We start from the raw sequence: 23,646 nt of genomic DNA, 5'->3' as shown, positions 1-23,646 counted from the left end.
CTACAAACAGGCCTATTATAGCTCTCCTCAGGAATCTAAAACAAAAGGAACCGCCATATTAATATCCAGGGATACTCCTTGCTCTCTACAGGCAGAATATAGTGATCCAATGGGCCGCTTTAACATAATTAAAGGCACGGTGTACAATCAGAAAATCACAATTGGATCTTTTTATGCTCCCAATACTCAGCAGGTCACCTTTTTTCAAGCTTTCCGATCTAAACTTAACACATTTGCTGAGGGTAGTGTTGTCATTGGTGGAGATCTTAACTTAGCACTAGACCCTACACTGGACGACTCCTCCCAAAAATTCCTGATATCTGGACGGCTCCTCCAAAAGTGCAAGTCCCTTCTTCACGATATGCAACTAATAGATGTTTGGAGACTACATAATCCCTCCCAGAAAGATTACACATTTTTCTCATTCCCCCATTCCTCCTACTCTAGAATCAACTATATTTTTATATCTCTTAATTTGTTATCTATCTCATCCTCCTCTAAAATTGGCAACATATCTCTATCCGATCATGCCCCGGTGTCGGTGGATCTTGCTCTGGGAGAATGCAGAAAGGGTAGTGCCTCTTGGCGTCTTAATAACTCATTACTCCAGGATAAAGCATTTTATCAAAAATTTAAAGGAGAAATGGAGGAATTTTTTGAAATTAATAACAGGGACGGTGTGTCTCCTCTCATACTATGAGAAACTCACAAGTGCTTCGCACGCGGTTTGATTAGGGAAGGAGCCAGAAAGAAACGGATGAGAGAAAAAGAAATACAGGATACCCTGGCCTCAATAAAAAATTTAGAAGTACAACATAAACAGTCCTGCACCCCTGAGGTATTGACTGATCTCACCAGACATAGGGATTCTCTTAAGCGACTCTTATTCCACAAGCTAAATATGCGGCAGAAAGATGCCGCCGCACTTTCTACGAATTTGGTAATAAATGCAGCTCAATTCTAGCTAAGTCCCTTAAGACCCAACAGACCTCCAATTATATAGCAGGAATTAAGAATAAAAATCTAAAGATAGTGCATAAATATGAAGAAATTTCAGGAACCTTTTAAGAATATTACTCTAGCCTATATAATCTTGCCCCACATGTAGATGAACCCTCTCCTATAGCAAACAGATCCAACATGATGGACTATATCCAACAGTCAGGTATGCCAACTTTATCCGAAGCCCAATCTAAAGACTTAGAGGATCCCTTTACAGAAGATGAATTGAGCACTGCCATGTCTCAGATACCATCTGGAAAAGCTCCTGGCCCGGATGGCTACACACCTGAATACTATAAAAAAACTCCAATCCCTTCTGATGCCATTCATGCTAAAGGCATTTAATGCTATCACAGAACTTCCCACGGATCAAAGTCGGTTCCCAACCCAGATGTTGGAATCACATATCTCTGTATTACCGAAACCAGGAAAAGACCCCTCACAATGTCAAAGCTACAGGCCAATATCAATCTTGAATGTTGACCTTAAGCTTTATGCGAAAATCTTAGCCAACCGTCTGGCCCCACTTCTAGCTGAAGTGGTCCACCCCGATCAAGTTGGTTTTATACCAGGGAGAGAGGCGAGGGACAACACAATTCGCACTATAGACATCCTTCACTGGGTGAGGTCCCGTTCCACCCCGACACTGCTATTATCCACAGATGCTGAGAAAGCGTTTGATAGGGTGGACTGGGACTTCATTGATTTGACGCTCCGTCATCTGGGCCTGGGGGGGAGGGTGCTTAAACGGATACTAGCACTATACTCCTGCCCATATGCTAGAGTAAAAGCAAATGGGGTGTTGTCTGAGACGTTCACTATCCATAACGGAACCAGACAGGGATGCCCATTATCCCCTTTAATTTTTGCTCTTTCACTGGAGTCATTCCTTTGTACGATTCGCAATAACCCCGATATCAAAGGCGTTTCCTTCCCATCCTCAACCCATAAAGTAGCTGCTTATGCAGATGATCTACTATTTTACCTCACCAACCCACACATCTCTTTACCCAATTTGCTAGCAGAGTTCAAAAAATATGGCCAATTATCTAACATGTCTATCAACTATGATAAAAGTGAAGCTCTAGGGATCTTATTACCTTAAGATCTGAAGACTACATTACAGACCAACTTCCCCTTTAAATGGCCCAACAAAGCCCTGAAATATTTAGGCGTACAGATAACACCAAACCCTGGAGATCTGTTTACAACTAATTTTCTCCCCCCCCCCCCATGAACGTATCAAACAAGACCTCCATCTATGGGACCAGCCACACTTCTCTTGGTTTGGGAGATCATATATTATCAAAATGACAATCATGCCTCGCCTGTTATATTTATTTCAAACATTACCAATATTTATCCCCTCCCATTATTTTAAAGCAGTCACACGAACATTCTCAAAATTTATATGGAACGGCCGCAAACCCAGACTTAAATACTCTCTTCAGACAGCCCCCAGAGAACTAGAAGGTATGGCAGTCCCAAACCCACGCCTTTACCATGCAGCAGCTACCTTGATTAGAGTTATAGACTGGCACAGGCACTCCCGCTTTAAAAGATGGGTAACTATGGAGAATGAGATAATGAGTGGACGTCTCATACACACCCCTTGGTTTGCCCCCCTATTTAAAATAGCAGACCCAGCGGCTTCTTTGATTTCCCAGACACTTAAAACCTTGGCAAAATTCAGACAGGATCCTGTTATTTCGCCCTGGCCCTCGCCTCTACTGCCTATTTTGGATAACCCTGGCTTTCCTCCCAGTCTCCCTTCCAATAGCTACCCTCTCTGGCGCGCATGTCCCAATTTACGGGCAAAAACCTTTTTTACTGATGGAGAATGGATCTCACTACAGAAACTAAGACAAGACTTTAATTCTCCAAATTTAGATCACTGGTCCTGGCTTCAGTTTAGACATAACATACTATCTCAAGGTCCTAAAACTAGCCTTACTAGACCCCTGACAGTATTTGAACAAGGAGAAGGGCCAATGCGAGGTATGATCTCATTTTTATACTCACTCTTAAACAACCCTGAAGCTCCAGCATCAGCTTGTAGGGAGAGGTGGGAAAGGGATTTAGGCATGGCATTTTCTGACAAACAATGAGGGAAAATTCTAACCTTCTCTCACAAATCTTCCATTTCCTCAAAAGCCCAAGAAGCAGGATATAAAATCTTTACAAGGTGGTATCTCACGCCCTCCAAATTACATCAAATGTTCCCAGGAACCTCTCCTTTATGTTGGAGATGTGGGCAGGATACAGGGACACTGATACATATATTTTGGTCCTGCAGTAAGATCACTCAGTTCTGGTCGGGTATAAGGGACTTGATGCACGTAATGACAGATTTTCATCCGCCTGACTCGCCAGCTTTTTTTTTTTTTTGTTACATCATAATACCTGGTCTATCCGTAAATACAAAAAAACACTCACGAGACACTTAATCAATGCAGCTAGATCCCTGATATCTAGGAAATGGAAATCCTCAGATCCCCCCACAGTGATGGAGTGGTTGAGAGAGGTGGACCAGACAAGCTATATGGAAGATCTTACCGCCATGCTTCATGAGAAACATGAACAATTTTGGAAGACCTGGTTTGGCTGGTTTGAATTCAAGGAATCAGACCGCTATCGGTCCCTTATGTGAGACCAGAATCCACCCACCCTGATACACTTGGGAACTATCTATATAGATCTATATATAACTATAGTAGAGTGAATTGAAATGGACTAGGTATCCACATTCAGCCCATCAACTCAGCTCGGTTATATCGGCCTTTTGCCCCCTCGGCAGTCGGGGAGTGGGAGTCCATGACCGGGGTGGCCCCCTGACACACATTTTATTCTTCATCTCTTTTTCTATATCTCCTGTCCCTTTCTTCTCTTGTTCTTCCTTTCCACTTTACTCCTTCTCTATTTACCTTCCGATGGTCACAGACCCCATACGCAATCTAAGGGGCTATATAGACTAACACCCTGCAAGCAAATATGGTAATAATAGTTAGGGACATAGGAATTGGGATGTGATGTTTCTCTTTTACGTCTTTTAGCATACTGCGACAGGCCCTGGTGAATGATCCCTCTGGGCCCAGGGCCTTCATTCTTTATATAACTAAGTGAAAGACACGCCCCTATACATGCTTAATTGTTATCCCTTTGTATTTACGATTTAAACCAAATCTCTGGCTGTACTTATAGAAGCCGCGCTGGCTTGCGGCTTAAATATGTAAAATCTCATGTGCTGTCACAGATGTATCTTCCATGCTGCTGTACCTAATCATTTTTCCAACACCCCTTGGACTTTCGCTAATAGGGTGACATTTGATATAGATGTTATTGGATATATTTGATATGTGATGTTTTTTTTTTATTTTGTTTACATGTATCGGATGTACTTGTATATTCTTTCCTTATGAAAAATTACATAAATAAAAGAATCTTTAAAAAAAAATTTTTTTATCTCACATAGCTACCAGAATTGAGTCCGTTGTGCTTAAAGAGTAGATGTCTACTTTGCAATACATGGTTCTGCCTTGTTATATCTATACTGTATATCCTTCATTCAGCTATGTTTCCTTTGAATGTTACAATATGTGTGACTTTATTCTGATTACCTGGCAGTTTATGTATGTACTATTTCATTGTGTATTCAAAGTTTTTTTTTTTTCATCAACATGCATTATTATTTGAAAAATTCTAAAAACAATATAGTAAAAAAAAAAAAAACAATAAACAAACATGGGCAGATAGTCTTTGTGCACTATTGGGCAAAGCTTCATGAGCCAATGGTAAAACATGCTTAAAATGTGCAAGATTGTTTAATTTCAAGATGGTTTAATTCAAAACCACATTGACCTTCAGATTTCTAATATAATTCCAATATGTATTCTCTGACCAACTAAAATGCAATTTAGGGTGGATGTTTTATAATGCACATTTTCATTTAGAAATAACATATGTTTTGTCATCTATGTGGCCAGTCCTAAGAATTGTAAGAAATAATTTTGAGAAAGAAAAACAGGAGTATGTGAATTGTTAGTTACAGGTTGCCTAGCAAGCTCATGGTGAACCAGAACTGCTAGGAGTGTGTATGGGGCTACAAAGGACCAAAAATCCCTCTTACTAAAAACACAAAAAGCCTGCTTGCTGCGTAACAGAAATTTTCCTTCTTAAAGAGACACTGAAGCAGAAAAAAAAATATGATATAGTGAATTGGTTGTGTACTATGAATAATTACTAGAAGATTAGCAGCAAAGAAAATATTCTTATATTTTTATTTTCAGGTATATAGTGTTTTTTCTAACATTGCATCATTCTATAATGTGTGCAGATTACACAACACTCAGCATTCAAAATGATTCTTTCAGAGCACTCTGTGAACTAATGACCTCTCCTCTGGCAGAGAAAAAGTAAATAGTTCAGGAACAGTTGAGATAGTAAAAGTCAGAAAACAGCCCTCTCCATGACTTTGAAAGTACTAGAGCTTAATGACTACTTTGCATAGAGATAACAACTGGAGTTTCTTAACTCTTCCTGTACTGGGAACAATTAGACTGATGTATCTGATCTTAATGTTTTATTTCTTAGCTGTACTACACATACAAATCATAATATTTTTTTTTTGGCTTCAGTGTCTCTTTAAAGCAGAAGATATTTGTAATTATTCAAGTTTGAGTGAGCATATGAAGTGTCCCACAATGTATATGAACTGTCTGACTTATATTCTTAAATTATGTGTCAATGTTGCCCTCTTGAGGATGTGATTGTTAAAGCAACCCCTGGAGATTAGAGGTTACCCAGTCATTTTTGCTAAGCTTAAAATCTATTTGAATGTTTGAATTACTTGGATAACTCCTTGGTTCACAGCTTATACTAATGCCAGCAATAGCTTCCTCTCTATCAATGATTGTGTTGAACTTGATGTTGCCCAGGACACAGAAAGTGCATGCTTCTCTCAGAGGATCGGTCCTGATAGCCATGAGAGATTATTTTCATTGCCACATACTTTAAAGCGGAATGGAATGTAGGGATGCACAACTATTTGTTTTGCAAATCAATACATGATTACTGTATTTTTGGGATATAAGACTCACTTTTTCTCCCCCAAAAGTAGGTAAAATTCACTATCTTTGTCCAAATGCAGGGAGATCCTGACTTGTGAACACCTGCTAATTCCAACATCCAACCCACCGCAATATAGGGGACTCCCTGTACTGTGCCCATGCAGAGGAGGACACAGGGAGGACACAAAGGAGCATAGAGGAGGACACAAGGAGGACAGAGGCAGACACCTGGGAGACACAGGGAGGACACAAGGGGGGGGGGGGGGGGGGAGAGGAAGACTCAGAGGGATACAAGGGGGCATGAGTTACAAGGGGGCATAATCCACAAGATGTTCCTTCACCATGGATGCACCAGGTTTAGTATATATTTTTTTACCCTGGTGTTTTCCCTCTACACTTAAGTGCTTCTTATGGTCAATCTTAGTATAGTCCAAAAAATATGGTAATGCCAGAGTGTTCAGATTTGTAAACTGATAATTATTAATCAAAACTATAGTTGTCTTATCTTCATTCATATATTCTGCACTTTGATATAATACAGCGATTTGCATGCTTGGCGTTCCAGCTGTTAAGGACCTACAAGTCCCACAATGGGCATGATTCACAAAGCTTTTTCACCTGTTTTCCTCTGTTTTCACCTGATCTATGTTACATTTTAAGCTCCCAAACAGCAAAAATAGAATATAATTGAGGTACAAAAAGTAATATTGAAATGAAGTTAATCTGGAACCACTCACTTTAAGGCCTCATTTACACTTGAGCGGGAATCGTGCGATCCCCGCTCAACGCAAAACGCTAGTGTGTTTAAAAACTGCTAGCCCATGTAAGCCTATGGCAGTGTTCTCACACGGTTAGCGGTATACGCTAACGCGTGACATGCAGCGTTTTGCCAGCAATTCGCGATTAGCATGCATAGCACCGCTTATCGCGATCGCTCCCAAATCGCTGTAGTGTCCAGTGATTTTTTTCTCAGTGTTAATCGCGGAAAAATCACTCCCGTAAGTTTTGCGGTTTTAGGTGTGCATGGGGCCTAGTGAATATTTTGCTTGTGAATATGCTGATTATTTTTATAAAATAGGTGATAAGTTATTTATGAGAAGTTTTGTGAATAGAGCCCAATGCATTTGCCTTTATAAATCATGACTGTGACTGTCGGACTCCTGCAATGCATTGTGGACTTGTGGTGGCTGGATGGTGTAATGGTTAAGGGCTCTGCCTCTGACACAGGAGACCAGGGTTCTAATCTCTGCTCTGCCTATTCAGAAAGCCAGCACCTATTCAGTAGGAGACCTTTGGCAAGTCTCCCTAGCACTGCAACTGCCTATAGAGCGCGTCCTAGTGGCTGCAGCTCTGGCGCTTTGAGTCCGCCAGGAGAAAAGCGCAATATAAATGTTTTGTCTTGTCTTGTGGTTCCTTACCAGTTGGAGAACCAAGTTTGCAGATCACTGTTATTAATACATTTAGAATGTGTGAGATGCTCAGGCCTCAATATATGAAGAAACATTATTGTTTTATAAACTTGTTACATTTCACACCTGAATTTGAACCGTATACTTGCTAGCTTCAACTTTAGCACTACATACATGTTTATCCACTGCAATTTTGTGTACTAAAACTAGAAGTGAGAGATTTCAACTTGCAGTGAAAAAGGTGTTGTTTGTGATTGTTTTGTGTATTCTAAGTTCTTTTTTTTTTCTCTTTTGCAGGGTGTTGTGGGTGGAGTGACTGGCATAATTACAAAGCCTGTGGAAGGTAAGACAATGTTTTCACACGTTCTTGTCTGCTGCATCTTTGCTTACTAGTAGAGTGCAGGCACCGTGTTGTACGCCATTCCACAGCTGCTTATTCTACAGTGCCTGTGTGGCAGCTCTGTTAGCAGTGGGTGAAGAGTTCACATTACTGCTAGAGAAAGACACATTCTTATAGAGCAAACAGATGGCTTTGGCCTGTTTGAGAGAGATCATTTACATGAAATAATGCTCTGTAGAGTTCTGGAATGTTTGCTATATGCCCGTTAGAGATAAGGAATGTTTGGAAGTCAAGTCATTTACAAATGATTTGCTCTTTTCTATTGATCGATTTTGAGTCTTCTTGTCATAGCAAATGGAGAGCTCATTTTGCCTTACACGATTTACACTGAAAAAAAACCTCATGGCTTTCTTAGTATTTTTTAGAACTAAATGTAAATTAGATACATTTTATAAAACGTTTCCAGGCATGTGTGTGCAAACATTTAGATAAAGCCTGATATGTTTTGGATATTAGACACATTTTTCTGCAAACTGTGAACTTCCTGTGTGCAGTGCCATTTAAAAGAGCAATGTAGTGACGGGCTACCTATCAAGTTACGTTATGAAGGGTCACTAGAAGTTTTAGAGGGCAACAAGGCATCTAAGAACTCTATATTGAAAGCCCTGTAAGTCACAGTAAAGTCCTCTTAAAACAGACAGTAGTTGCAGGTCATCATTTCTAGGACGTGTCCATAATGTCAGATTTAATGTATTAATTGTATATAGCAGAGTGCTGGTAGTTGGTACACTGCTCATTCATTAATCACTTTCACTCACTCACATCTCACTCACTTGTCTGTGAGCTGACAATCTAGAGCACAGGTGTCCAACACAAGGCCCACAGGCCAAATGCAGCCCTCCTTGCCATTTTATCTGACCCGCGAGTGCTTCAAATGTGTGCATGATTATAAGCCGTAAAAGAACAACAGTACACTGCCTTCCTATCCAGAGTATGACAGTATTTCTGGTTGAAACATTGTCAGTTTGAGCCAAGCCTGTATGTAGCAACAACCCAAGGGATCCCCCTGGGAAATTAGCTTTGGGGATGCCTCCTTGGATCTAAATTTTCTCATGTGGCTGGTTAAACAAACACACACCTCTTTCCCCTAACACCCTCTCCCCACATAGCACAGTAGCAAAGCAGTGTAGTATTTATCTGCTCCAGCGATGCATCATGTCTTTTCTGTTCTTCCTGGCAGCTGCACGCTGTGTTTCCATCCCTCATCCTCACAATCACATGATGTATATCAAGAGCCAGAGGTATGAAGCATTAGAGAGTGTACCTGCCAGGTAAATCCGAGGATATCCAGTGCAGCACTGGAGCAGTTAAATATTAAACGGCACCACTATGCCACTCTACAGAAGGGGAAGGAGTAGGGATCCAGCCCCCTTCACGGTCTCCATAGTTAGGCTATTTAATTTGAGTTAGTTAAATCTTAATAAACAATTTGGCCCGCAACATGGACTATTTTTTTTTTTTTTTTTTTTTTAGATTTTGGCCCCTCACGTGATTGAGTTTGACACCCCTGATTCTAGAGAAATCTAGCAGTCTTGGCACAGACTATGTATATACAACAAAGGGAGGATGGTTAACCAACAACACCATTTTTGGCTATTGCCCTTTCTCATTTCACAATGTACAGTGCAACCTTGGTTTGCGAACATAATTTGTTCCAGAAGCATGCATGTAATCCAAAGCACTCTTTTATATCAAAGCAAATTTCCCCATAAGGATGAATGGAAACTCAAATGATTTGTTCCACAATCCAAAAACATTTATAGATAAGTACAATATTTAATAGAAAGTACTGTATAAAATAAAAATTAATTGCAAAACGCTCTTAAACCAAGTTAATTGCAATCCAAGGTTTTATGTAAGGAATATCACATTCTATTTTGCTTTTGAAATATTGCTGTAGTTTCTACTGTAAAATTAGTTTGTGTGCATAGTTTGCTACAGTGGCAAATCCTGGCTCCACATTTATAGAAACCTTAACTTTTAAGCTATATATGTTCATTGTTCCCCTTGTGATTTCAAAAATACCTAGGGGAGAACAGTGGGATAAACTGGTTCTGAAAGAAAACAGGAGACTAATTCAGGATTATGTCAATAAACTGTATACCTTAGGGCCCGTTTCCACAACTGCTGGTATCCATCTCTGAGACACATGCCTGTACTTGCTCTGATGTGAGTGTGCATCAGATTACACTTAGCCGTGCCATGCATGGCTGTGGTGGAGAATCACTTGCATGATGCAATATTTTGCTGCTGATTATCCATTTGTTGTTGTTGTTGTTTTGTCTGCACCCGAATTTGGAGACAGCCTATTGATTTCAATAGTCTGCTTTTCCCTACCTGAATTTGTGTGTGGGGAAAAGCTATGAATTGCCCCTAGTGGAAATGAGCCCTTTACTGTAAGTTCTAACCAAAGTTGATGAGTGTTCAAAAAAATAAAATAAAAAAAAAAAGTTGTTATTTAGCATATCAAAAGTTCTCGACTTTCCCCTAATATAGTAATAGCGGGCAAAATGAGGTATTTACCAATAAGGTTGTGTGCAAAAAGTAGATCTACAGACCAAACATCCTCTGTTTCTCCAATGCTGCCTTTCTAGATGTTCTCTGTCACTGTATAATAGCAATGCTGGTCATAAATAATCTAGTCTAGGTGTGCACAGTCAATTATTGTGCTCATGGTACTACTAGCCAAATCAAAGTATCACTTGTCTATGGGTTGATTTGGTTCTAAAATGAAAAACTTAATGTTTTAAAATATTTTTCTAGATACCAGTTGATGTAAAAGCATCTATTATATTTTAACTTTCCTTTTTGTTTTGTTTTTTTCCATATTCAGGAGCCAAAAAAGAAGGAGCTGCTGGATTTTTTAAAGGCATTGGAAAGGGACTTGTGGGAGTTGTGGCGAGGCCCACAGGTGGAATAATTGACATGGCGAGCAGCACTTTCCAGGGGATTCAGAGGTATGAATGTTCCGAGGAAATCGAGAAGAAATAACAGCAATGATTTTACAACCACTGTCAGGACTAAAATTTAAATAAGTCTCAAATAAGCATGATAGCATCAGCATCAGGCTTTGCCATCCTAGAGCTACAGCTGCATGCTATTAATAAACAGCAAAGTCCCATTTCTAAAAGAAAATACTTAAAATCATATAGTGGCCATCACCCTGGCATTGGCATCATGCTCCTTATTTAATAATACATTTGTAGGACTTCCTTGAGCATTCATTTCACAATATGCAATTGCTTGAAACCATATGTTTAATTCCTCTTTCCACAGCACATTTAACATATGGCTGAAAATGGCATTGATCATGACATTGCTAACCTAATCAAAATATCTTTTCACTATGATATAAATATTAGATCTTAGAAAATATATTTTACCATACAATTTGTGCCCACAGTGCTCCAGAAATGTTGGCCTACCATCCATTGGTTGTCCAAAAGTTAGATGTTCATTAAGATCTTTTCCAATAAGTAAAATAAAAATGTCCTCTGTCACCTCTACATTTTGTTTAAGAGTACCCAGCAAGCTCATGGTGAACCAGTGCTTGCTCTGTATTTTTAACTCTGGGTGTTTCAAGTCCTACCCCATAGAGCCACATTAATCCATGCAATGCACTGATGAGGATTCACCAATCCGAAACAGTCTGTATGCATGTTGGATTATTGTGGCTCTTAATATTTAACAGGCTGATAAATCATTGCATTTCAGCGGAACTGGAGGTGTGTCTAGCTTACAGGGACAACAATGGATTATTGCGTATTTCAGTAATGATGGACTGGGAGACATCTCAGAGCTCACTCCAACCTGATTTATTGCACATATTTTCTGTTTTAGGAAAGCAAACTTTTGCTCTACATTTTGATAAATGTTTGTAGAACCTAATCCATTATACACAGAATGAGCCCAAAATTAGAAGTATTAGAGTAGGGAAAAGATGAATTGATACTGTTTTAGTTCAGTTTTATGATCTTTTACCACCCCAATCAAGCAAAGCAATCAGTGTTTGGAATCATTGGAGATACTGTATTTGGTTTGTCACCATAGCACAGTGATGGCTAACCTTGGCACTCCCGTTGTGACAAAACTACAAGTCCCATCATGCCTCTGACTCCCTGATTTATGCTTAGAGCTGTCAGAGTATTGCAATGCCTCATGGGACTTGTAGTTCCACAACAGCTGGAGTGCCAAGGTTAGCGATCACTGCCATAGCACAATAGACAACAACTATTAAGGCAGAGGTGGATGTTTTTTTGGGATAGCAAATTTATGAAGTATACAGTGATAAAAATCTGTAGGAATTTGCCTTAGTCAACTATGAGTCAATAATAAGCATAATTATACCACAACTAGCAGACCCAAGCCCGTTTAAAAACGGGCTCTAGGGTCTGTGTTTCTCGCCGCCGCATGTATTGCGCACACCCCTCCGCCACACACACCCTGCCGCCCGCTCACACGCCCGCCCGGCTCTCTGGCCCCGTCCCTGTCCTGTCTCTGTGAGGCCGAGTCCATGCTGCGCACATGCGCAGTAGCCAAAAGCACGGACCCAGCTACACTGGGACAGCATGACGCAGGGACACAGGGGTTTTATTAGAGGATTATTGGATCAGAATAGACTAGGATATTGTATACTTGGTTATAGTGCTATAATAATAAAAATGTTTCTTCCAAAACTGAGACAGTTCTGTTGTAGCTATCTTCACAGAATATTTTGCATTTGAGAATGATCGGTTCAACTGCAGGTATTTGGAATGAGGCAAACCTGCCATTCCGCTGTGAGGATTGAAAGTTCACGGATTGGTTACATGCATATTTGACAGTGACTAGTTATAAAGTAGAGGATGGCTATTGATGCCAAAAGGGTTGCTGAAAAGTCCCATTTTTCAAATATTTAGTATGTGTTAACGTATTTTATTTATTTATTGTATTTATAAAGTGCCAACATATTACGCAGTGCTGTACATTAGTTTAGGTTACAGACAATATTTAGGGGTGACATACAGCAATAAGACAATACAGGAATACATGCAAACCAGATCAAGCAGCACAGTATGAGTAAAAGGTAATGCTTACAGGCACTGGATGGGAGCATGGAGATAAGGCAAGTCGAGGTCACTCAGATCCATAGGATGGGTGTACGCTAATGGAGGTGCATGAACAGGTAGGAGACATGAGGAGGACCCTGCCCAAAGGCTTCCCCACCTGAATGCATAAAAAAATGGAAGTGCTAACACAACGTACGGCACTTCTGTTCTGGTGTAATTTTTAGCAATGCGATTGCGATTTCATTCTCTACAATGAATGGAAATCACAATGTGTTTGCATATTTTTGTTTGCAACCGTGTGTTGCGATTCTACGGTAATATGCAGTGCACTGATGGGACATCAAACCGTGCAGTCTATGCACTTTTGATGTCCTCATGGATTACTTTGCATTGTGGCGGCCATCAGGTGAAGAATATGAGATAGACTTATGACTGTGATGATTTTGCTATATTATCTGCCTGAGACAAAACCAGTCTTAAGGCGCGTACACACACCATATTAACAACCTATTTATTTTGTGCATAACACAACTTTAAACTCGTATAAAAAATGACTCAGAGATCAACTTTCTTATCCACATACACACAACCTTGACCCCTCAGTATTGCACCAACCCTTATAAACAACCCGGAGCGGTGGCCACCGTTACAGCACTTCCCCAATCTCCCTATGAATACTGAATGGACCTGTGTAACCTCTCCTATCATTGACCTAATCCAGAGGAAAGCATTATGTGTCCTAATGACACTTGTTGAAGTCCAAGCTCAATCACTCCTTAGGTAAACACGTTTGCATAACATGGAGATGGAATAGCAGCAGTTCAGAAGCAAGCTCATAGCATGTGCATGCACAATAAGGGAGAATGCAAGGCTGTCGGCAACTCGCATAACCCTCCGGGCAGTACAAAAGAAGAAGATAAAACCCCTGGCAGCAACTAGGCTCACCCAAGTTCAGACCTCTCCCCTGTGCACACGGGGGGTCCCTTTCACCGGCCATTGTAGTCCGCTCCACACTGTCTGGCCCAATCACAGCCCCACAGCTTACACTATGCGGATGGTCTTCCGTGCGGGCATCCCCGCATCTATTGTTGTTCAGCTAGGGTGTACGTAAGCACCTCCGTCTGGCTACGCCACCGCTATCCGCGTTCCCCGCTGGATACAAGTTCAAACTTGGGCCGGGAGGGTTGGAACATTCCCGTGATCAGAACACTACGGCAGCCTGGGAGGCACAGAATTAGCCGACGCGTTTCATCAGATACATCTGATTTTTTTTTTCAAGGCAAAAGCAGAAAGAAGCTCAATACTCCCTCTTGTGGGAGATTTTATAGCAGCACATTGTCCAGATAATGGTATTCAAGTAAAAAGATACAGAGATGCTCCATGTCGCCATCTTGTGGGCATATTTGTTGTTATCAACTTTATAAGACATTGAAACTGCTAGATTGCCTTTTCCATAAAGATTAAAGTAGCACCTCGTAATTTATTGAATGGGCAATATTCTCATTAATTTATCCTCTTGTTTTTGTACCTATAATCCTGACTTAGATCAATTGATTGATATAAACTGCTTTTCCTTCCCCTTCGGGGATAAATTACCAAGCTCTATTCTCACTTATAATTAATCATACATTGGGTTCCATCTTCGTGGGGGGAGAGGACCCAGGGGATATGAACAGGGGCGTGCACCAGAGAAAACCCCCCCACTCCCCAAATCAGACGGGCGTACACACACCATACCACCGCAAACGACTGGTCCATCAGACCCTCCTGCTGGGCGGACATTCAACCGACAGTAGCACGTGTGTACACGCTGTCGGCATACTGATAGGTAGCTGTGCATCACACGTGCTACTGTCGGCTGAACGTCCTCCCGGTGGGAGGGTCTGACGGACCCGTCATTTGCGGCGGTATGCTTTACAGTGGCTGGATAGTATATTTGTTCAGGGCACTGCCTCAAACAAAGGAGACCTGGGTTTGAATCTCAGCTCTCCCTGTTCAGGAAGCCTACACCTATTACGTGAGGAGACCTTGGACAAGACTCGCTACCACTGCTACTGCCTATAGAACTATCCGGGTATCTCCCGAATTCGGATTTGAGCAACTCTAGTGGTAGCTTTAATCTTGGCTTACATATTTATATTGGTGTTTATTTGGGAAGCTGGGCAGAATTTAAATGCTACCTTCCTGCTTTCAGTCTTCTATATAACTAGATCTGAAAACACAAATTGCTGCAAACGTGGGCTCATAACTCCACTCCTACCATTTTTCCCATGTCAAACCAATTGAAGTGCTGCTAATGCTAGGTTGCTTCTGCTTGCCATATACACATCATTTCCTGCCCTACCATAAGCGCTCTGTTTGAAAAAATTTCCCCATTCAATAAACATACAGTTTTGGTTGATATTTTTATCCATGAGAACCATAGCTAATGCTTGCTGTATAAGTATTATTTCTTTTCAGAATTTATTCTTGGGCTCCTTGAAACTTATCGTATAAGTTGCTGCCAAAATCTAGCCCATTTCAAAGACCTTTATCCTTTCAAATTTTCGCTCCGTTTTCTTTCTTCTTCAGTATTCAATACTCTTCATCCCATATGTGACTATCCTAAGCCAAAAGACCTTCAGCCTGGCCGATTTTCACATCCATATCCCGTGATTTTGGATTCTGGATATTTTTTTTAAGACTGTAAGCTTTCCTGAGCAGGCCTAGGACCTTTTCCATTGTGCTTTGTACTTGTAATGATGAAATGCACATCTGTCTGGTAAGGTTTTCAAGTATGCATGGTTTCTTGATGACTCTTTATTTTGACACATGGGTAACCATGAGACACCCTGGTTCATATCTCTAAGAAATAAATACATTGTGTAAAAAGCAAGAATGTGTAATTTTTGTCCCGTGGCGTAGCTAAGGAGCTGTGGGCCCCGATGAAAGTTTTACATTGTGGCCCCCCAATCACTCTATACATAACAATTGATACTGCACACGAAAACCTGCCAATGGCAACTACAGTGTCAGAGGTGCAAGAAAGGGATGGGGAACAGTTTGTTAATGATTACTACTATTCAAATTATCTAAAGAAGTGATTATTATGAGCACAGGGCCAAGAGAGAGTTAATACTGTGGTTGAGTGAGTGAGGGAGGGCCCCTCTGGCCCAAGGCCCCCGATGCAGTCACAATCTCTGCACCCCCTATTGCTGCGCCCCTGTTCATGGTTATGGTTGGATGAGTTCTGATCAGATGATTTGATTTTAAATTTTACGTTCCTTCTACTGAAATGACTACAAAGTTTTTGTCACAGCTGCAAAGTGTAGTGGCAAATCTCTGCTATTCAACAGCAATGGGTAGAGAGAGGCTTTGTCAGGTGGTCACTAATTAATTAAAGCAGTTAAAAGCCTCCAGCCCCACCGTGCAGTATTCAATGTCCATTACTAATTGTCAGACTATGCATGGGCAATATACCTAGTCATGAGCCCATACATGTGCTTACCTCAGCACATACTCCAAGCTTGCTTCGGCAGCTGTGTATAAGTATTTTCAGTAAGAATGGTAATGATTCGTAATGAAGTAGCAAGTGGCAGTTATCAATTTGACAGATGGTTTCCATGCATTAAATAGTGTACACAGTTGCTGTTAAGAGATTAAAAGGTAATCTTAGATCCAGTGAGGGTCTTGGGCTTACTTTAAATGTCAGAAGAGATGTTTTTCCTATTGGCAGCACAAGGTTTTTGTATGTCTGCATTAAATCAAGATTTGTCATTTGTCAACTTTGGTAGGGTACAGTATATCTCAGTTTACTTCTATAACTATGTCAGTTCTCCTTTATTACAGAAGTTTTGTTTTTTTTTATAAATAAGCCAGATGACTGGTCTTCAAGCAGCTGGAGCTTGCATAAAGCACAACTGTCATGAGACAGATTGAATAAGCTATTGTGTCTAAAAATGCAAGTTTTGTAGCTGTAATGGCACGATTATCTGATTATAAGATTTTCCTCTCCTAGAACGAGTCTGCAGATCAGGCATTCGCACTTTCTCTATCTGCATACTTGTTCCAGGTGAGTGATTCAAAAAGCACTGATCATGAGGAAACCATTCTCTAATCATACAGGAGCGCGACACAGCTCCTTCATAAAACATTTTTCCCTTGGGATGAGTTTGTGTGAACACGTGGTATAGCATGACTCTAGGTCTTTTCTTTCTTGGTTTGGATGATAATTTCTCAGCATCCCATAGTACAAAGATATAGGGCATGAATTTCAAAGCGTTCCAGGCTGGAGAAGTGATCTGGCAAACCTTGTCTGGATTTATAACAATTGTTACTGTGTAGATGCACATAACAGCAGTTGCTCAACCACTAGTTCCCCAATCTTCTAGTATACCCTTTTCTAAGGATTTGCAATGATCCAGGTTAGGACTACAAATGCAATGTATTAAAATGTTTTAATAAATAGAAGCTACATTTGCAGGATTACTATATATTTTACAGGGATCCTGATGGTTAAGACCTATTGTTTTTGTACGTTTGACACAAAGATTTTCTTAAAGTAACAATTTTGCAATATGTAGGAATTAATCTACTATGTATTCAGGTGGTTTTAATTTTTTTGGGGGGGAAGCATTTGCTTTTATTAGTTGTTAGCTATGCATTGGAACAAAAGATACCAGATGAATATGTTAACACTAAAATGTATTTGTCAAGCTTTAAATGGTACTGGATACGTTTAATTTGTGTTATTTAATGCGTATCTAGAAGGCCATTCATTTACAATATGTTGTCTAAAGTTTACATAAAAATCATGTTGCTTCGATGTTGCTGATAAAATAACCTCTGACATGAATTTTTTGTGTTTTTATTTGCCAAATACTTGTCATTCACTGAACTCATAGGCTTATTTTGTCTATCCTCAGAGCTGCAGAGTCTACAGAGGATGTGTCTCCACTGCGTCCTCCACGTCTTATTCATGAAGATGGTATAATCAGACCATACAACCAACAAGAAGCACAAGGTCTAAACTTATTCGAGGTAAGTTGTATAAAATCGCAGCTCATTTGAAGTTAGAAGTCTATACATTCTATTATCTTCCATTGATGCACACTTGATGTGTATGGGTAACCAATGCAGTTTCACCAGTTTTAGGTGATACTATTGTATAATTAATCTCCATGGAGAATGAGGTAAATAAACAATGTATTGTTTTTTCTTTGTAATTCTTTTTTTTAATTATCATTTTTAACTCGTTGAACAATTTGATCCTTAATACAGTACTAGCAATTTTTCACCATATAATCTTGTGATTTTAATACCCAATAATTCTGACTTCATAGACTTGGACCCAAATGCAATTAACTTTTTCTCCTGAGTTTTCTCCTAGGTGATAATGTTTTATCTTCTATTTAAAATAACCTTTTCAGCACTTTGCAATTAAAGTACCAAAAAGTAGGTGAAAAATTACTATCACAATTTAGAGTATTTTCTTGCTTGCTAATGGTTTTAAAGCCATTTTATTGTCAAGTTTGAAAATATCACCTAGGAGAAAAAGTTAATTCATATGGGCCCTGTAATTGGATCTGATATTTATAGCTTACAATTGCTTTGATTGATTTAAAAAAAATCTTTTACATGGCTCCATATTTATTTCTCCATCATAAGCAATTTACAAATGGCTAGAGATAAAATAGCAACCTCTTGTAAGTGGTGTTTTTCAGTTGTAAATTTGGGCATGCAATGGCATATTTTCTGATGTGTTCTGTGGAAGTGCTTGTAGTGGGTAAGACGACCTGCTTTAATTATGTCTTCCATTCCCTTCAAACCAGGCACTTCAATATTAGAACAATAAGTTCTTGTGGCATTTATGTCATGGACTATTTTGTTGCATAAGATATATTAAAAGTATTGCAACTGGAAAAACAAAGCTGAGGATAACATCAGCAGATCTTAGGGCTCAAACTGATGCTTTGATTAAGCAGATCTTTCCAGAACAGATTCAGATGTGTCTGGAATCCCTGCCTTGCTGGATCTGTAAAAACACATCTTGCATGTCCTGCTGCTAGTCAATTTAGATTGATTACGTTGGGGATTTATCAGTGGGGTATTCACTGCAGTGAATAATACAAAAACATGAAGAAAGCAGTATGGAATTTACTTCAGAAGCAGCAAACACTGGTTTGATGGGGTTGGTATCTGTGCATGTCTGCACTGGCCACTGTTATGTGTTGCTTTTTATTGTCAAATGAAGGAGCCAGCCAGTCTTGCCTAGAAATTGAGCAGCTTCTATTCGCCATACAATATTCTTTAAAAAGGGTCTTTGCCGTTTATCGCTGGAGGGTTTGATCACACTGTGACATGCATTACACTGTGCACGTTACTGTTTTTTTAGCTGAAATTTTAGAAGATTTGTGCCTGACATGAACGAGCTAAAGAAAAATTTCCTAACTTTTCTGTCTTTATTTTCTCTTTCTTGCCTTTCACGCAGCGAAAATTGGAGTAAAGGAGAGTAAAATACATTCCTTATATTTCTAAACTTTACAGTTCCACTCACATTTAGGATGGTTTTCATGCCAAGGACTGTGATCCTGTTTTTTTTTTTTCCTCCTCTCAATTCTCTACTTCTTCCTTCCATCTATTGTAATCTTTTTGGACAGTTTCCAGCGTGGATGCTGCTGGTAGAAAGTCTTGATGCATTATATCTAGAAGTACTGTATACATATTTATATACAAGTTGTATATGTGTATCCTATGAAGCATGTGCTGCTGCACATAAGTCGTTTTGCAATACAGGTGCCATTTGGTGTGCCCAAAATATCTTTTGGGATTACAAATAAGTTTATCTTAATGGTGTGTGCCTTTTTGGTATATTCTTTGAAAATAGTGATTTTTATTTGCCCCTGGTTGTATTCTTTTGGATGATGCATATTTACCTAATGCTGTAAAATACCTTTCAACTTGTTTTTTCATATTAATTTACGTTTTCACGATGATGCATTACTTTGACAATGAAGTAGCATCTCATATAGTTTTAGTTTTTTAATCTTGGGATATACAAATACAGAACCAGTATAGCCCCGACACTGCCTACATTTTGAAAGAGCACATTTTAGGGCCTGTGAACATGGTCAATTTTCAGAGATCCTATACTGTAATGTATGTATATTCTCTGTACATGTGCGGCACTGCCTTCCCCAATACTTCCCGCTGTGTGCATTTCACCAATTACACCCACTGTGTGCCTATGTTTTGCAGGAGTCATCATACTCTTTATTACCTTAGCCACCTCTTCATCCTCCTGGCCTATCTCGGTGCTAATGTGGGAAACAGTTGATTACCTCTCCTTTAAAGCGGACCTGAACTCAGAACGTCCTCTCTGCTCTGAAAGATACACAACAGCATAATAACCTTTAAACAAAAAACATTTCTGTGTTACAACTGATACAAATCCTAAAAAATAAATCGGCACTGTTTCTACTTCCTGATTCATGGAAACAGACATATTGTTAACAGCCTGTGCTTTTAAATGAGCTTATTATTATTATTATTATTATTTAGTATTTATATAGCGCCGACATATTACGCAGCGCTGTACAGTGTGTATATATATATATATATATATATATATATATATATATATATCTTGTCACTAACTGTCCCTCAAAGGAGCTCACAATCTATCTGCCATCTCTGCCATGGCAGTCATGTGACACAGGGGAGAGATCAAATTACAACTTTTGATTAGACACAAATAAGGGGGGATTAAACCGGCTAAATTCTCTAAATACAGATAAGGTGCATTTCTCTACGTTTCCTTCTGTCCTGTGCAAGAGTTCAGGTCCACTTTAAAATGAATTACAAGGTTGAAAATTAACTTTTGTATGGCACCACCTAACATTTGAATGAAACTGTTGAGCAGTATGTTAATAAATATTGTGGCAGTTTATGCATTTTTAAATGAAACCCTCAATCACAATATGGAGGCTTCCAGGTTTATGATTAACTATATCGGTTGCATGGTTTGCTATCATTTAATTTGAGAATGATCATTCATTCTGTTCCTAGTTAATTACCGTATTTTTCGGACCATAAGACGCACTTTTTCTCCCCCCAAAATGGGGGAAAAAAGTCACTGCGTCTTATGGTCCGGATGCAGAAATTTTGGCCAAGTGCCTGTCCCCTGTTCTGAGTCCCCCATCTGCTTTGTTGTACCCCGTGCGCTGCACCGTGTCCCCTGCTATGTCCCTGTGTCTCTAGGGGCCCCCGGGGTAATATGTTACTAGGACAGGTTGTACCTGGGCGGAGTGAGAAGCGATCGCAGTATGCGCCGATCACAGCCCGCACCAAGAAGGGCAGAGAGCGGCAGAGCATCCCAGCTGACGTGCAGACCGGTGGCTTACAGCATAACGGGGCCACAGTGGCGAAATAAGTAGCGGTAACCGTCCACAGAAAAGCCGCTGGCTGGTCCGTGCACGCTGCTGAAGCCTATCTCTCGTCACTTCCGCATTAGTGACATAAGCGGAAGTGATGAGAGATAGGCTTCAGCAGCGTGCACGGACCAGCCAGCGGCTTTTCTGTGGACTGTTTCCGCTACTCATTTCGCCACTGTGGCCCCGTTATGCTGTAGCCCGTCTGCACATCAGCTGGGATGCTCTGCCGCTCTCTCCCCTCTCTCTGTGTGGGCTGTGATGGTGCGGGCTGCGATCGCTGCAGCTGTCGGATCCGGATGACTTTTCCCTCCTCCTCGGTCAGCTGGGAAGCTCTGCCGCTCTTTCACCTTCTCTGTGCGGGCTGTGATGGTTCGGGCTGCGATCGCTGCAGCAGTCAGACCTGGATGACCTCTCTTTCCTCCTCGGTCAGCTGGGATGCTCTGCCGCTGTCTCCCCTTCTCGGTGCGGGATGTGATGGTGCAGGCTTTCATCGTTGCAGCTGAGTAATCCGGATGGGTTCCCTCTCTGCCCAGGTACAAAGTGTCCCTCACTCCTGAGCTGCACATTACCCGGGGGCCATGGGTGCCACATGCTTTTCCCAAGGATGATAACTTGCTTGGGGGACAGGGAAGGGGTGTGCTGCTGGCTGGCAAGGTGTCATGTGCTGGGGAGGGCATATCATATAGTGAGTGGACGAGGGACAGTCTGGGCAGGGGTGTTATTTGCTTTAGGGGGCAGGGTGTCATGAGCTAGGGGGTAGAGGGACAGGGGTGTCTTGCTGTGGGGATAGGTGCTGTTTTTAAAGGGGAAGAGAGCTCTGACTGGTGGGGGTAGGGGCAGGCACCATTTCAGTGTTTGCCATAGGTACCATATTACCCAGACACATCACTGCACACAAGACTCAGGCCAGGGGACACTCAGGATAGGGAACACAGAGGACAAGGGGACACACAGGACTCAAGACAGAGGAGGACAGAAGACAAAGAGGGGCACATATAAGGATACAAAAGGGACAAGGGGACACAGGGACATAATATTTGGGGGGAGAAGATACTGAAGATGCCAATGCACCATAGACGCACCAGGTTTAGTAAATATATATTTTTTCCCTGGTTTTTGTCCTCTAAACCTAAGTGCGTCTTATGGTCCGGAGCGTCTTCTAGTCCGAAAAATACGGTACATAAATTTCTACTTGTTTGCCTACACCTTGTGAGCAAATACAATATTTTCTGTATTCCCTATTAGATCCTTCCCCTCTCCAAAAAAACTATTTGAATAATTTTATATGCATATTTCTTGCTGATTTATTACAGTATTAAGAAATTCATAAATGCTTATAACCCAAAACATTGTCACATTGTAACATTGTCCTAGCCCTGACCCAATGATGAATGTTTAACAGACATTCATCTGCAGATCAGACAATCATCTGAAGATCTGAAGATCCATCCTGGTGGATCTGATCTGCAGATGAATGTCTGTTAAGGTGTGTATGAGATCTGCAGATATCATAGACTATGAATGCATTTTGCAAGAACGGATATTTTGCAGGAACAGATCTTTAGCAGATACTGATCTGTTGCATGTGTACAGCATTTTTGTGTGCAGCATCTTGCAAAGATTTTTATCTGATGGGGAGTTCAGCTCAATAGAATGAACCGTGTAGAGTATGGCTCTCATACTACTTTGAAAGGGGTAAAATTGTTCTGTGATCTTACCTTTTCCAAATACTTTTATCTTAAGTGTGTATGTAGCATAATTTAACAGTGCTTAATTACAATTAGTTATCCCACCAGGTTTTAAATGGCTAAACTGAGCAATTATAGCAGCTCCTGTTGTGAAAACAGCCTGTCACAAGAGTAATGGTGTGCACAATCTATTTATATAAAAATCCAATGCCATCATGTAGTTTCATTACAGGCTTTAGATGTGAAGTAGTTAATGGCTAAATGCAAACTTTTATAAGGCTTACAGTGGTTTGCAAAAGTATTCGGCCCCCTTGCAGTATTCCACATTTTGTCATATTACTGCCACAAACCTGAATCAATTTTATAAGAATTCCACGTGAAAGACCAATACACAGTGGTGTACACGTGAGAAGTGGAACGAAAATCATACATCATTCCAAACATTTTTTACAAATAAATAACTGCAAAGTGGGGTGTGTGTAATTATTCAGCCCCCTTTGGTCAGAGTGCAGGCAGTTGCCCACAGACATTGCCTGATGAGTGCTAATGACTAAATAGTGCACCTGTGTGTAATGTAATGTTAGTACAAATACAGCTGCTCTGTGACGGCCTCAAAGGTTGT

The 23,646-nt window shown here is 40.5% G+C and overlaps 1 protein-coding gene and 1 long non-coding RNA gene across 6 annotated transcripts in view; one reads left to right on the top strand and one right to left on the bottom strand.

Moving 5' to 3' along the window:
* Positions 1–23,646, top strand: part of VPS13C (vacuolar protein sorting 13 homolog C) — a 390,940-nt gene that overhangs the window by 353,917 nt on the left and 13,377 nt on the right. For 4 of the 5 annotated variants that reach the window (XM_068275765.1, XM_068275764.1, XM_068275763.1 and 1 more), the window contains 3 exons: positions 7,775–7,820; positions 10,711–10,834; positions 17,830–17,944. In XM_068275765.1, the coding sequence (XP_068131866.1) occupies positions 7,775–7,820; positions 10,711–10,834; positions 17,830–17,944 (285 nt within the window). Of the gene's footprint in view, positions 1–7,774; positions 7,821–10,710; positions 10,835–17,829; positions 17,945–19,394; positions 20,465–23,646 lie in introns of those variants that run through there. The other variant, XM_068275766.1, reaches the window with a different exon arrangement.
* The window catches only part of LOC137563386 (uncharacterized), a 29,574-nt gene continuing 21,254 nt past the window's right edge, over positions 15,327–23,646 (bottom strand). Inside the window, exons 3-5 of the long non-coding RNA XR_011030340.1 lie at positions 20,184–20,287; positions 19,461–19,578; positions 15,327–15,769 (exon numbers count right to left, since the gene is read on the bottom strand). This is a non-coding gene — a long non-coding RNA (uncharacterized lncRNA). The remainder of the gene's footprint in view (positions 15,770–19,460; positions 19,579–20,183; positions 20,288–23,646) is intronic.

This window comes from Hyperolius riggenbachi, chromosome 3, assembly GCF_040937935.1.
Source record: "Hyperolius riggenbachi isolate aHypRig1 chromosome 3, aHypRig1.pri, whole genome shotgun sequence".
Lineage (NCBI taxonomy): Eukaryota > Metazoa > Chordata > Amphibia > Anura > Hyperoliidae > Hyperolius > Hyperolius riggenbachi.
The sequence above is the reverse complement of the archived record's forward strand: the minus strand, read 5'-3'. Positions and strand labels throughout refer to the sequence as shown.